This window comes from Miscanthus floridulus, chromosome 3 (assembly GCF_019320115.1).
Source record: "Miscanthus floridulus cultivar M001 chromosome 3, ASM1932011v1, whole genome shotgun sequence".
In the NCBI taxonomy this organism is placed as follows: domain Eukaryota; kingdom Viridiplantae; phylum Streptophyta; class Magnoliopsida; order Poales; family Poaceae; genus Miscanthus; species Miscanthus floridulus.
This window is the reverse complement of record NC_089582.1, coordinates 52751623-52766945: the sequence shown is the minus strand read 5'-3', so window position 1 is coordinate 52766945 and position 15323 is coordinate 52751623. Positions and strand designations below refer to the sequence as shown.

At 47.2% G+C, this 15323-nt stretch overlaps 1 protein-coding gene and 1 non-coding gene across 2 annotated transcripts; one reads left to right on the top strand and one right to left on the bottom strand.

Annotated features, from left to right (window-relative positions):
* Positions 1 to 1370: 1370 nt before the first annotated feature.
* Positions 1371 to 1479, bottom strand: LOC136547701 (small nucleolar RNA R71). Its single transcript, XR_010781664.1, has one exon. It is a non-coding gene; the product is annotated as a small nucleolar RNA R71 (small nucleolar RNA).
* Positions 1480 to 11879: 10400 nt separating this feature from the next.
* Positions 11880 to 12182, top strand: LOC136543742 (uncharacterized). Its single transcript, XM_066536110.1, has one exon. The coding sequence runs from the start codon at positions 11880 to 11882 to the stop codon at positions 12180 to 12182; it is 303 nt and encodes a 100-aa protein (XP_066392207.1).
* The last annotated feature ends 3141 nt before the right edge of the window (positions 12183 to 15323 follow it).

The following is a 15323-nucleotide window of genomic DNA, read 5'->3' as shown; positions in this document are numbered from 1 at the left end:
GTCATACCCCCCACAATTATCATTATGTTGATGCAAAAGTTCGTATAGCGCTCGCTCTAAAGTACCCGGGGTGAGTGGTCGACATTGTGTAAGCATGGTGCTTATACATTGTTTACCTACGGATGCACCCTATATTCTGGGCCAAGTGGTAGATCACGAGTGTGACACTCTCATTGAGTCCTTTGTAGTCCACTCCCCGAATATAGGACAAGTAGGATCTAGTTGCGAAGGAAGTCATGCTCTGTTCTTGATCTTTCTTAGTAATATCCCTTATGTGTAGATATGAAGTTGATCTTAGCCATGATTATTAAGTATAATTGCACTAATCATAGTATGCTTTGACTTGTAATTAAGAATGACTTAAGAATTATTTCTCTATTATCTACTTAGCCATGCTAGTGCCATCTAAAGGAGTACTCTATGTGTTCACCATCATTTATCATTTATCATACAAATATATCTTATCTCGTGATTTACTCCTATTGTGAGTAGAAGATTAGTTATGGTTTATCTCTCCATCATACGTATAAGTTATCAATATATTCCCTTTTTCCCGTCCTTCCTAGTGGTAAAAAATATAAATAACGATACCTTCAATATATTATCTGTGCGCTTGTAGATCCCTTCATTTATATATTCTTCTAAGTAAGAAATGTAAACAAGCATTTCTGGCGATGTTAACAAGTGTCATATTAATAAATACCAAAAAAACATTTTTGGCACTGTTGTCGGGGAAGGTAGCTAGGCAATCAAAAGGAATATTGATAAACTTTTACTTATTGATGTGATCGAGAAAACCATTTACCTCTACTCAAACAGGCTTACCCTTGTTCTGTCTACTTTTATATTTTAAGCAGGGTAACATATGGCTGGTTTTGACCTTCTGACAAACTACGTTGAAGATCCAGAAGCACTATTCAGGAGGACTAAGGCTAAACTCAAGAAAGTTTCAGCTTTAGAATCGGAAGACAACCAGACAAGGCGTAGCTTAACACCAGTTTTTCAAGCCATGGCTGATAAGACTCTCCATGAATTCTTTGCTCCAACGGCCAACATCCATACTAGACCGGTGATCAATATTGGAGACAATGTTTTTGAACTCAAGCCAGCTCTCATCGACATGGTGCAAGCTAGCCAGTTCTATGGAAAGGCACATGAAAATGCAAGTGCTCATCTCCAACACTTCCTGGAGATCTACAGCACTTTCACCATAAAAGGAGTTACAAGAGATGTCATATTTCTTTGCCTCTTCCCATTTTCACTTTTGGGGAAGGCGAAGCAATGGTTTTATGCCAACAAAGATAGAAATACTACATGCGAAAACTGCTCCACTACCTTCCTAGCAAAGTTCTTTCGCACGGTCAAAACCAATGCTCTGTGTGGGAAAATTTCAAGTTTTCAGCAGCAACATGATGAATCTATCCCTGAGGTATGGGAACGCTTTCAAGACTACATATCAGAATGTGATCACCATGGGATGGAGGATTGGCTACTCATGCAGACTTTCAACCACGGGTTGACAAACAGCACCTGTGAGAATATGGATGCCGCTGCTGGAGGTGCACTTTTATCACTCACAATCACACAAGCAATAGCTCGCGTTGAGAAGATGGCCTCCAACTAAGGTTGGAATGAAGAATGTCTTCAAACCCACAAGAGAGGTGGAGGTATACATCAACTCAAGGAGATAGATATGATGTCTGCCAAGATGGATCTGCTGATGAAGAGGCTTGAAGACTGAGCCAAGGAAAAGAAAGAAGTCATTCACATTCATGATACCTGCATGACGTGTGAAGTATGTGGAAACACTAGGCATTCAGGGAACAACTGTCCTAAAACCCAAGAGGATGTGAACTTCATCAACAACAACAACTATCATCCTCAATAGAATCAAGAATGGAATCAGCAACAGAGGCCAAACTACCAAGGTAACTATCAAGGTAATAATTATAATAATTTCAATAATCAGACATCTTTGAGAGATTTAGTCTATAGTCAAGCTAAAATTATGGAGGGCTTATCCAGAAAACTTACTTCCAATGACAAAATCTTAGAAAATATAAATAATAGAATGAATAGCTTCTCCTTAGCCATTAAAAACTAGCATAGCTTTAATACAGTGATAGAATCATAAATAGCTCCCCTTGCCATTTGGAGCTAGGATGAGAAGGCAAGAAGCAAGAACCAAGTCACTGTTCGTATTAATTAACGTCTACAGAAGTTAATCCGCAAGCGTACAGAATTAATGTTGTAGCTTTCACCGAAAAGTATTCAGGGTATCGTATTTTTCACATGGAACAGGGGTATATCTTCTATCTAGTTCATCCAAGGACAACACAAGGATAGCTGATGAGGGTAGAGAAGGATTCCTATGGCTTAGGGTCTAAGGATAGATAAACTCTACTTATATTTGCTTACTTCGGGCACCAGATCACACCTGGTCTGCTAGGTGATGCTGGCCTCTAGCTCTACACCGTACCCGAACATGGGGGATTACAAGGGATGGACAAGGCTATCACCACCTGTCGCCAATCCCTCAACCAGAGGATATGAGGCAAATGAAGGTAGCCTCTAGCCTAGACACCATGTCTACGCTATCGACCACTACTTTAGCGTCCACATAGGGTTATCCGTCTTTATCAGGGCCCTCAACTAGAGCATCCGCCATGGGGATGGACGACGAACCCACAAGCAAATATGAGTATAGATTAACTAATCAAAAGACTTTTATAACCAAAGAAACCACAAACACTTACTAAGATACCTATTGAGGTACAAAGCCGGTGTTCGTTGAGGTACAAGCAGGGAGATACCGATAAGTCCGGCTCTTCCCTAAACTCTTCCTCACATCTCTCTCTATTTCTCTTCTAGAGCTAGCTAGGGCCTAAGCCCATGGGGTGGTGATGCTCTTCTCTTGCTCTTGTGCTCTTCTCTTGTGTGTTGTTGGAATGAGGAGGGCTCTACTCCTGCTTTTATACATGCTTGAGGTTGGTTTGGTGTGAGATAAAATAGGAAACCACCCAAACCATCCTTAGCATGCCGCCATGCAACCGCCAGAGCGAGGTGGGCTAGAGCAGGCTTGGGGGCAGTGTGGCCGCACCCATGGGCTAGCCCGTTTGCCACCGCCTTGCTCTGGCAGGCTCCTAGCTAGGCCTGGATGGCTTCCACGTCGATGCCCAACCTAGGTTTGTTGCATAGGTAGGCTTTCTCCTTTTATTCCATTGCGTAGTTCTACTTTATGTTTTCTAAGTTACGCCTTTTGATATGTTTTCCTATGTATTCCATGTATATGTCCTAAAAATGACCAACTCACCAAAACTTATGGAATACTTTAGTGTAAAATCCTATTTACTAAGTTTTGATGTTTGTTTGTATGGAATTTGTGTAAATTTGGTGGGTGAAAATATGAGTTAAGGACCGCCAACAACTCCCCCACACTTAGCCCTTTGCTCGTCCTCGAGTAAAATTAAGGACTAAGATGGGTCATCTCCTTGATATGATATCTACACATAAGTTATTCCAAGCTTCACCTGCACTTGTGAACTTTTGAAGTGTCTACCACATTATCTTGGGTAATTGAATAATGGAACAACATGGATTCAAATCCCCTTGCATCAATCAGTTCAGAAACTTGGGTTTTCAGTTGATTTTGAAAATGTAAACATAGCTTAGATCCTCAAATGATTCTCTCAAATTGTTCATATATGTGTTTGGTTCCTCACCAAGGCATATCATAGTGTTGCCTTCTTTCTTTCCTACTTCTAAAGAGCTTATATGGATCTTTGGGTAGGGGAAGATATGAAGGCATACTTACTCTACAAATGCTTGAGGTCAAGATTTGCATTTCAATGTAACAAGCATGGTTCATTGTCAGTGTACTAACGGATTCTCTATCATAACCGACGGAGTGTCCGTCACCACAACCATTTGTCTATTAATCTGAGTAGAGCACTTTATAATTCACTGGAGCATCTGTCGTGTCTGGTGGAGTGACCCTAAATTATAAACCAAAACTAGAGAGTTTAGGGAGATAGACTTGTTATAGAGTAGAGTCCATGGATAACACCAGAATGTTCACTAATTTATAGACTCACAGCATAGAAAAACCCAAAGATAGACGAGTAGTGGCAGAAGCTCCGTCACCTTTGGCGGAACGTTCCGTTGGAACCTGAACACTTAGCCATTTAGTGAAACCTAGACCTAGCCCGATGGATGGTCCATCACCTCAATGTAATGTTCCATTGATTTATAGTGTGATCACTTAAGTTATTTTCCAAAATCACTGAGTACCACCGAAGTGTCCGTGAATCACCATGGAGGATCTGTCGATCTAACTGTTCTATTTCACTAAGTCCCTGAGTCACTGGATTGTCCATCGCTCACACCAGACTATTCGATAACTCACTCTGACAGCCTATTAGTACACCACTTGAACACTTAAATACCTAAGAGCTAAAGTTAATCAACAAGCATCAAAGCATTGCATAGCATGCCATTTACATTCATGCATTGTACTCATCAAGCATCATGCATGAATAGGTGACGAAGTTCTCGAGGAGGCCCAAGAAGAGGAGGTTGCTCAAGAGGAGGAGCGCATCGTCCATTCGAGCATTGTAGCTCAAGGCAAGCCCCTATGCATCCCTATGATTTGTTAATTGCATTACAAACTATGGTTATCTATTGCATTGTTATGTTACTATAAGACTAGTTGAACCAGGGGGTTTTACCTATTCCAAGCCATGATCCATATATTGCCACACTAATCAACCTTGCTTGTTCCTTTATTAATTCTTGCTTAGTATGCTTAGATCTTAGAGTTGAGTTGATGATGGGTTTCTCATTACTCACGCGATGATAGGTATTTTTGTCCACTAAGCAACACCAAAGGGAAGGGATCAACACTTGTTCCACTTTGAATATGAGATGAGTGATGGTCGGCAAGGGGTATGGTCATGGCAAGATGGTGGAATCTTGAATGACATAGCATACTAACCGATTAAGGACCATGCATCCATAATAGCGAGTTCTGAACACAAAATCATACAAACCACTTGTCACAAATGGGGGTGACAAGCCAAGTAACCGATTGCGACCGAGTTGTTCGAGAAACTAGCACGAAGGTGGCGCTAGGTAGATCATGGTAGCATTACCCAGGAACCAATCAAACCTTTCATGAACATCTTGGCTAAATTGGGGAAAGGTCGAGAAATCGAGGTATCCCTTATGTACCGACAGGTCGTATGGGCGATACCCCTTGTTTCTGGTGGGGTCAATGTGTACCCCTCTGTAGAGTATCTTTTGAAAGCTATAAGATCTAAACTTCTAGATACATACTACTGTTGTTTGGAAGGAATTAGGACTCATGGAAGATCAACCTCCAGTTGCTAATTGCCTTACCTATTTACCTATGCTATGCTTGCAGTTGCTAAGTCTATAGATCACCTTTTGTTATTTATTGCTCAAAGGCTTTTTCTGCAAAAATCAAAGTACTCCTTGCTACTACCCAAATTACATAATCCTTATTTATTATATTGGGTAAGTCCTGTGGATTAGATTCGAGTACTCACCCTGTATGATTTTGAGTTTTGTAGGAGATGTTGCGCCCATACAAGGTTTCTTCTATGCTCCCAACTCTTCTTCTGATCATGAGTGGTGAAGCACCTTACTTACATAGATATGCGATAGTGGCACGATCGCGCATATCAGCTATCATGAACTTGTTTATGTTTGAAAGACTTCCGCTAGAAACTTCGATGTAGTTTGTGATGTGTGGATTTGTGTCATGAACTAAGTTTGTGAAACTTGGATTGTAAATTGAAGTTTGTTGAACATAAGTTTTAACTTAAGTGCGGTTGTGATGTATTCTCTCTCTCTCTCTGGTGATCCTGGATGAAGGCAGGCATTTAGTACATTCTTATGGGGGTGTACCGGGATGACCTGTTTAGAGATGTGTCCAACATAATAGCCCCTAGTGGACTATCATTTTGGGTACTCGCTAAAAAGGGCGTTGATCCTAAAAATACTAATGCAAGGCAACTCCTCCTCCTCCTGCATAGTTGACTTGGTTTCCTACAGATGCAAGTTCTCAAGTTGATCGCCGATGAAGTCTAGGCTACTGAAGGTGATCTCGGCCCCTAGTTACATCTTCTCCATGTCATCAAAGTTGAAGATGATCCCCATCTAAAACACGAGGAATCTATGCACAAAAGGCCCCTACCTGGTATGCCAACTATCAGAGGTGTTGACCCTGGCAATGCAGATCAGCATATCACGCACAAGGAATCACTACTACAGATTGTGTTTTCACCGTCGAGACCTTCATCGCTGAATTTTAGTGATCCGGCGGTGATTAGTTTTAGCGTTGGTTCATTGAGTCTTTGGGAGACAAATAGACATTGATAAATGTTTTCACCACTGGCCAGGCGTATGATGTGGCAATAAAAACTGTGGGACTCTCCAATGCCATTTCGTACTTGAAATAACTGGTGGAAACATGTAGGAACGCTGGATTTGCCACCGACTGTGGCACACACTTAGACAAAAGCGTTGATAAGATTTTTGACTGATGGTTGGAAGGTGGTAGATTGCGGCACCTAATACATGTACAGGGCGTAGATAATGGAGTTGTTGAAAAAATAGCAATACACAGCACATTGAGGATTACATTGATTTAGTACATGTACCAGCAAATCCGTAAGGACATTCATGGACCATACCATGACCAAAAAGTTCATTATTAGCATGCATGCGTGCAATAGCTAGATTCATTACATAGCCTCATCGTCCTCGTCCTCCTACTCAAACTCTTCGTCATTGTCATCTTAGTATGTGCGCTCACGGATGATTCGGAAGAAGCAGGTGTCTTCAACCTAAAAGTTGTTGTCCATGCAAAATTGGTGCCACCATACTTGAACACTATGGGGTGGCCTGTGGTCACTTGTTTAGTGGACTTCAAGGTGACCACCCATGACCGCCCTCGTATCTGGAGTAGGACATGTTGCCAACACGCCTAGCCGTGTGCATCCTAAAACTCGACGAGCACATTTTGTGCATGTCACGTGTGCAGGTCGTGGATCAATATTCACTAATTAGACATCGGGCAAGGGATTTATAGTCAATGGAGATCATAAGAGTGAATTGGCATGCAACTATGTATGTACTCACCAGGTACTAGTTTGATTTGGTCGCTCTATTACAGTCCCTAAGGGTGATGGTGAACTACATCAGCTCCGCGATAGGCATCGATTGAGTAATGGTGCCCTCGGTGGCGTTATCACTATAGTAATTGCGGCAGGTGGTGTGGTCGAAGACCATGATGGTTAGCTCTGAGCGGCCATCAGAGCAAAAGATGAGCATGGACCTAATGCGGAGGTTGTGCACATGTGCGAACATACTCGAAACCTTGCTGAGGTACACATACCCATTGTTGTCAATGTTGATGACTTGGATGTCCCTTATGGAGTCCTTTGTTCCCCGACCAGTCACACCATGAGTTCACCGGTAGCCTCTACACATGTGCATCACATTAGACATAGAGCCAAGTTGTCATTGGGTATGTCTTCCTCCTAAGATCCACCAGTGAGACGAGAACACATACCAATGCGTCCTCATACATTTTAGGTACAAGGATTCTTAAGAACTTGACTTCCAAAAGGCATGGACCTACCATCTCCTGTCCCTACTGTAAACTAAAAATGCATTAGACACAAAATAATATTAATATGGAGCACATAATAGACATAGCAATGATGTGAACCTGGTGGTTTCAAACCTTGTGGACAAAAAACAGTATGAGAAGGGTGAAGAAAAGGCGAGAGGGAAGAATTGTGTTGGATGAGGTAGTCTCCCCTGCTGCTTATATGTCGCATTGGTGGATAGGAGAATCGAACAATCAAAGGCATATCGATGACCATGAGTGTGGCCACCGCCCATGAATGCGATAGGGACAAAACAACCTATCGGGGACCAAATACTGGGGTACCCAAAGAGGAGGAGCTAATAACCATCAAATGTTGATGCTTCCAAACAGACAAGAATGCAACTACACTTCTTGCCCAACGACCAAAGGTTGGCTCCGCCTCGCCCGACCCCTGAGGGCTGGCTCCACCTCGCCCAACCTCCGAGGGCTGGCTCCACCTCGCCCGACGTCCAAGGGTAGACTCTGCCTCGCCTGATGTCCAGGGGCAGACTCCGCCTCGCCCGACCCCCAAGGGTAGACTCCGCCTCGCCTGACATCTAGGGGTAGACTCCACCTCGCTCGACGTCTGGGGGCAGACTCTGCCTCGCCCAATGTCTGAGGGTAGACTCCACCTCACCCGACGTTAGAGGGCAGACTCTGCCTCATCCAATGTCTGGGGACAGACTCAACCTCACCCGACGTCTATGTGCTACTCCTTCATAACTACACGTGCATATAAGGTGGGGCACTCAAGTCAACCGCAATACCGAGGACCATACCCTGTATGCCTGTAGGAAAGTACCGTTAGGATATGACAAGATGGGCGCTTTAAGCCCTTCCAGGCATGTCAGAGCCCAAACAACATTGTGGGCGTCGACATTTGTCTTATAGTATTATGGGCGCCGACATTTGCCCTTGGACACGAATCCTAACAGGGACATATGACAACCACTATGGTCTAGGAGGAAACTCATGTCATCTATAGTAACAAACATGGGGCCTCTACGCCGTCTGCTCCCCGTAGGGTCATGATTTGACACCCTAGTGCATCGCACCACCCACCGAGGCAGGATGGGATGTGACCACTTGCTGAATGAAGACAGAGCATGGCTCTATCAGGATCAGCGGACATGCTATCCCTGGCACTATCTGTCATGTCAGGGAGACTCGCTCAGAGGAAAAGGAGGACCCGACATTGTTGAAGGATCTCCTTGGCCTTTGGTTTTTCTTCATTCTCCCATTTGTAAATCCCTGCTTCCCCTTGGTCTATAAAAGGGGAAGGCAGGGCACCCCACTAAGGAGATGGATGGATTCAACACATCATGCACCACTTCACACATAGCTAAGCAGCATTGAGGCTCTCAGTACCCATTCAACCTTTCCATCTGAGACTTGGGACCTGTCCCTCTCTCACCTGTTTGTACCCCCTACTATGAACCTTTTAGTGCAAATAACATGAACAGTAGCCACAAATTGGACGTAGGGACATTCTGCCTGAACCAGTATAAACCTCGTGTCTTTTTAGCACACCATCTGGAATAAATGCGTAATAATACAAATTCACTCGTTGGTGTTTACTCAAAACACTGACAGTTGGCGTGCCAGGTAGGGTACCTTTACACGTTCCGATGTTAACATCAGGCCAAGGATGGCTAGCCATAGAATCGGCTCGGTCCTGGGCGCACACGTGTGCTTCGGTGACCTAGACTTCATCATCACGGTGGGAGGAGAGTTGGCACTGGCTCACGCCGCCATCCAACCTCTCCCCTCCATCGGCCTCAACTATAGGAGGCTTGAGCGCTAGCTCGGCATCTCCCTAGGACCCTAGCCATCTAGGGAGGACCCATGCCACCTCACCCTCTCTCAGGAACACCCCACACGGAGTACCCCGACAGTGCTTCCGTTTGGTCTCCACAACACCGCAGCAACCGTTAGCCACCTTGTGGCACAGCAAATGATCCCATTCCCCATGAACAACAAGTTCATGGGGGTGATCAAACACATCATTGAATATCTCCATGACCTCCTCACAGAGGAGCCAGGGTCACCCTCTGGCTCTGACTCCAGTAGGGGGAGCCATCACCCCTCTCAAGAATGCTTCATGATGGGTACCCTCGAGGGACACATTGAAAGCGTCTCTAAGGAGGAGGCTACCCTGGCAAACAACCTTGGTGATGAAGCCAAAGGGGAGACAGTAGCCCCACCTCATAGGAGGGTGGAGCAGCTAAAAGCCTGACACCGAGAGATAAAGGAAGCACGACTCTAGCTCAAGCAAGAATGCGCAGAGCTCGATCGGGAGATCGAACACCACGAAGACGGTGGGCGTGCATGCGCCATGGCCCATGACATGAACTGGAGGATCATCGCAAATGATGAAGCCCTCCCTCGCTTTGCCTGGGCAAGCCAGAACATTGCCGCCGCAGTGGCCTTGCTCCATGGCCTTCCAGAGGCCGCAATGCCTGAGGATCGTTAGGCCCACCATGAGATTCGCACACTGCTCGAGCATGCGGTGGCGCAGCAGGTAGAGGGCTCATTGTCTCAGCGATGCAAGCTCGACGCCAGCCAACACATGCTCTTTGGGCATCCTGGCAGGGATATGTCGGTCCACCAAGCACCATAGGGAGGTAGGCGGCATGCCACGATCCCAGTGCATCAGTGTGTCACCCATAACCATGATGCACGCAACACTCTTGATGCTCACAGGCGTACCCACAATGATCCAAGAGAGCGAGCTAGCCACGGCTATCATCCTCATCATGGCGGATGCTATAACAGAGGCGAGGACCGAAGCCTGAGCCCTGACCTACAAGGCCATTAGGCCTTCGGCTATCACATCCTCAACGCTGCTTTCTTGCCGAGGTACTGACCACCAACCAATATCCCAAAGTACTCTGGGGAAACAAACCCCAGACTATGGCTCAAAGACTATTGGCTTGCCTGCCAAGCTAGTGGTGCGGATAATGATGACTTCATTATCCACAACCTTCCACTGTTCTTGGCCAATTTGGCACGAGCGTGGTTGGAACACCTGCCGTCCAACAGAATCCAGAGTTGGGCGGACCTAAAGGAGATCTTTGTGGGGAACTTTCAGGGCACATATAAGCGTCCTAGGAACCCATGGGACCTCAAAAATTGCTGACAGAAGGCTAGTGAAACCCTCCATGGGTACATCTGGCGCTTCTCCCGGCAGTGCAACGAGCTACCTAACGTCGCCGACACCGATGTTATAGGAGCTTTCTTGTCTGGGACTACCTACGAGTCTCTGGTTCACAAGCTGGGATGCAAGGGCCTGCAAACCACCAAGGAACTCCTAGACATCACCACCAGCCACGCCTTAGGAGAAGAAGCGGTTGGAGCAATCTTCGATTGTCTCGATGACAAGGCAAGATGAGACAAGGGCACCAGTGAAGGTGCCTCCAATCGTTCTACTAAAAGGAAGAACAAGAAGCAATGGCGCAAGGACTCACTCGAGGCCACTACTGACCGCAAGGGTGGTCGGAAGCCCATGGAGGGCACTCCGAACCATTTCAAAAAATTACTCAAGGGGCCAGGCCCCAACCATGCCTTCCCGGTTAAGCATCTATACAAGGACTACAACCTAATGAGGTGGTTCTTGTCCGGAGCCTCCAACAAAGGAGAGCAGAGCAAGGACCTTGACCCCACCATGGACGACACTAAGGGGAAGGACGGTGGCATTCTGACACCAGATGGTTGCCTCATGATCTTCGAAGGATCGGCGGCCTATGACTCCAAACACCATCAGAAGGTCACGCACCATGAAGTCTATACGACCAAATTGGCCACACCTGCCTTCCTCCGGTGGTCAGAATCCGCCATAACCTTCGATCGAACCGACCACCCAGAGAGCATCCCGCATTTGGGGAGATATCTGTTCGTGGTCGACCCGATCATCGGCACGAAGCGGCTCACCAAAATACTGATGGATGGAGGCAGAGGCCTCAACATCATGTATGCCAAAATGCTCGACAAAATGGGCATCGACTAGACACATATTCGCCCAATCTAAGCACCTTTCCATAGCATCGTGCCCAGAAAGCAGGCCATGCCACTTGGGTAGATCGATCTGCTCATTACCTTCAGGGATCCATCCAATTTTAAGACAGAAACCCTAACCTTCGAGGTGGCTGGGTTCTCTAGAACCTTCCACGTCATCCTAGGATGTCCATGCTATGAAAAGTTCATGGTCGTCCCCAACTATACATACCTCAAGCTAAAAATATCGAGTCCCAGCGGGGTCATCACCGTCGGCACCTCCTTCCAGCGCGCCTATGAGTGTGAGGTCGAGTGCTGCGGTCACACCGCAGCAATTGTCACCTCCAGAGAGCTCACCGCCATCATGAAGGAGGTCACCGAAGAAGCACCCGACACCAAGAAGTCGACCGGGTCATTTGAGCCTACAGAGGGATCTAAAGAAGTCCTCATAGACCTTGGGAGCACCGAGGGTAAACTGGTGTGCGTTGGTACCATGCTTTCCTCCAAATAGGAAGGCGCGCTCATCGGCTTCCTCCACGCTAATAGAGACATCTTCACGTGGAAACCCTCAGACATGCCAAACATCCTAAGGGAAGTCATCGAGCACACCTTGAAGATCCGCCCAGACTCCAAACCGGTGAAACAACGCCTGCATCGCTTCGACAAGGGGAAACACAGGACCATCGATGAAGAGATAGCAAAACTTTCAGCGGCCAGATTCATCAAGGAAATATACCACCCAGAGTGGTTAGCCAACCCTATTCTTGTACGAAAGAAGAGTGGGAAATGGAGGATGTGTGTTGACTATACGGGTCTCAACAAGGTGTGCCCAAACGATCCATTTCCTTTGCCACGCATAGACCAAATAGTCGACTCTACCTCAGGGTGCAAAACCCTCTGCTTCCTTGATGCGTACACCGGGTACCATCAAATCACGATGAAAGAGTCTGACCAGCTCGCGACATCTTTCATCACCCCCTTCGAATCGTTCTGCTACATCTCAATGCCATTCGGTCTGAAGAACGCTGGGGCTACATACCAGCATTGTATGCTCAAGTGTTTCAAGGACCTCATTAGGTGAACCACTGAGGCCTACATTGACGACATCATGGTTAAGTCCAAATAGGCTGACCACCTCATTGCCAATCTTGAGCAGACCTTTGCAAAACTCCAAGCAAATGGCATCAAACTCAATCCCGAGAAGTGTGTTTTTAGGGTCCCAAGGGGTATGCTGCTTGGTTTCATCATCTTCGAGCGTGGCATCGAAGCCAACCCAGAGAAGATCTTAGCCATCACAAGGATGGGCCTGATTCAGATCATAAAGGGGATATAGCGGGTTATGGGGTGCCTTGTCGCACTCAGCCGCTTCATCTCATGCCTCGGTGAATGAGGTCTCCCCCTTTATCGACTTCTAAAGAAGGCCGATCACTTCGAATGGACATCCAAGGCCTAGGAGGCACTTGACACGGTCAAGCAGCTTTTGACGAAGGCCCCAATACTGGTTCCTCCTACCGATGGAGAATCCCTCCCGCTCTACATAGCAGCCACCACGCAAGTGGTCAGCGCCACCCTGGTAGTGGAGCGGGAAGAAGAAGGGCATGCTCTCAAGGTGCAGTGCCCTATGTACTTCATCAGTGAGGTCCTATCCAACTTGAAGACCTGCTACTCCCAAATCCATATGCTCCTGTATGCCGTCCTCATCACAAAGAGCAAGCTACGCCACTACTTCGAGACACACCCGGTGATGGTCGTGACATCATTCCCCCTCGGTGAGGTCATCCAAAGCTAGGATGCCATAGGAAAGAACCGCAAAATGGGCACTCAAGTTGATGGATTAGGGCATTACATGTGCCTCTCAAATAGCGATCAAGTCCCAGGTGTTGGCGGACTTCGTCGCAGAATGGACCGAGGTCCAAATGCCCCCAGCGGTCGTCGATCAAGAGTACATGATGATGTACTTTGATGGATCACTGATGAAGAAGGGTGCCAGCATGGGGCTAGTCTTCGTGTCACCCCTAGGGGTATGCATGAGGTACATGATTCGCCTCCACTTTCCCTCCACCAATAATGTGACCGATTATGAGGCGGTCATCAATGGCCTACACATTGCCATCGAGTTGGGCATCCGATGCCTCGATGTTCGAGGAGATTCCTAGTTGGTCGTTGACCAAGTCATGAAGGAGTCAAGCTACCACGATGCCAAAATGGCTGCATACTACCAAGAAGTCTGATGGCTGGAAGATAAGTTCGATGGCCTCGAGCTCAGTCACATCCTAAGGTGCCTCAACGAGGCAGTCAACGTGCTTGCGAAAGCGGCATCTGGCTGAGAGCTGGTGCCAACAGGGGTCTTCGCCAGTGACCAACATAAACCCTCGGTTCATGATGAGGGGTCAGAATAGGCTGATGACGGTCCACCTGATCTGGGCTTAGGGGCCAATCAACCCTCGACTTCGTCTGGCCCCGAGGTCATGGAGCTTGAACAAGATCCAGTAACAGAGCCCGGCCCTATGGTCGACTAGAGAATGCTCTACCTCAACTACCTACTCCATGACACACTATCGACAAACAAGGCAGAGGCTTGACAGCTCGCACGCCGTGCCAAGTCCTTCGTCCTTGTGGAGGGTGAACTCTACAAATGAGGCCACACCAGGATCCTGCAGCACTGCATCCCCATTTAGCAGGGGAAGCGCTTGCTGGGCGATATCCATGGGGGGTCTATGGTCACCACGCCACGCCTAGAACCCTGGTCGGAAACATGTTCCGATAGGGCTTCTACTAGCCCACTGCAGTAGCCGACGCCGAGCAGATTGTACACACCTGTGAAGGGTGTCAGTACTACGCTCAGCAAACTCACCTCCTGTCCTAAGCGCTCCAAATGATCCCCATCACATGGTCGTTCGTAGTCTGGGGGCTCGATCTGGTTGGACCTCTCAAGAAGGCACCCAGAGGCTACACCCACTTGCTTGTCACCATAGACAAGTTCTCAAAATGGATAGAAGCTTGGCCGATCTCCTCGATCAAGTCTGAGCAAGCTATATTGTTCTTCCTCGATGTCGTCCATCACTTTGGAGTCCCGAACTCCATTATCACAGACAATGGTACACAATTCACCGGAAAGAAGTTCCTTCAATTCTGCGATGAATACCACATCTAGGTCAATTGGGACGCTGTCATGCACCCTGAACGAACAGGTAGGTTGAGCGCGCAAACGGCATGGTCCTGCAGGGCCTTAAGCCTAGGATCTTCAACCGGTTGAACAAATTCAGAGCACGATGGGTCGTCGAGCTCCCCGTAGTACTTTGGAGCCTGAGGACAACTCTCAGTCGAGCCACCGGCTACACACCCTTCTTCATGGTCTACGGTTCTAAGGCTGTCCTCCCAACCGACCTTGACTATGGAGCACCAAGGATCAGGGCATACGACGAACAGGGAGCCAAGGCATCTCTCGAAGATGCCATGGACCAGCTAGATGAAGCCCGTGACATTGCCCTCCTCTGATCAGCCAAGTACTAGCAGGCGTTGCGATGGTACCACAGCCGATGAGTGTGGGGTCGGGCCTTCGACGTTGGGGACCTAGTCATTCGCCTCATCTAGAGCAACAAGGATCGCCATAAGCTCTCCCCACCATGGGAGGGATTGTACATGGTTGTGG

Bases quoted from the DNA above. Each gene is read 5' to 3' on its own strand.
- LOC136543742 (XM_066536110.1), top strand. From the start codon at position 11,880: ATGGTCGTCCCCAACTATACATACCTCAAGCTAAAAATATCGAGTCCC.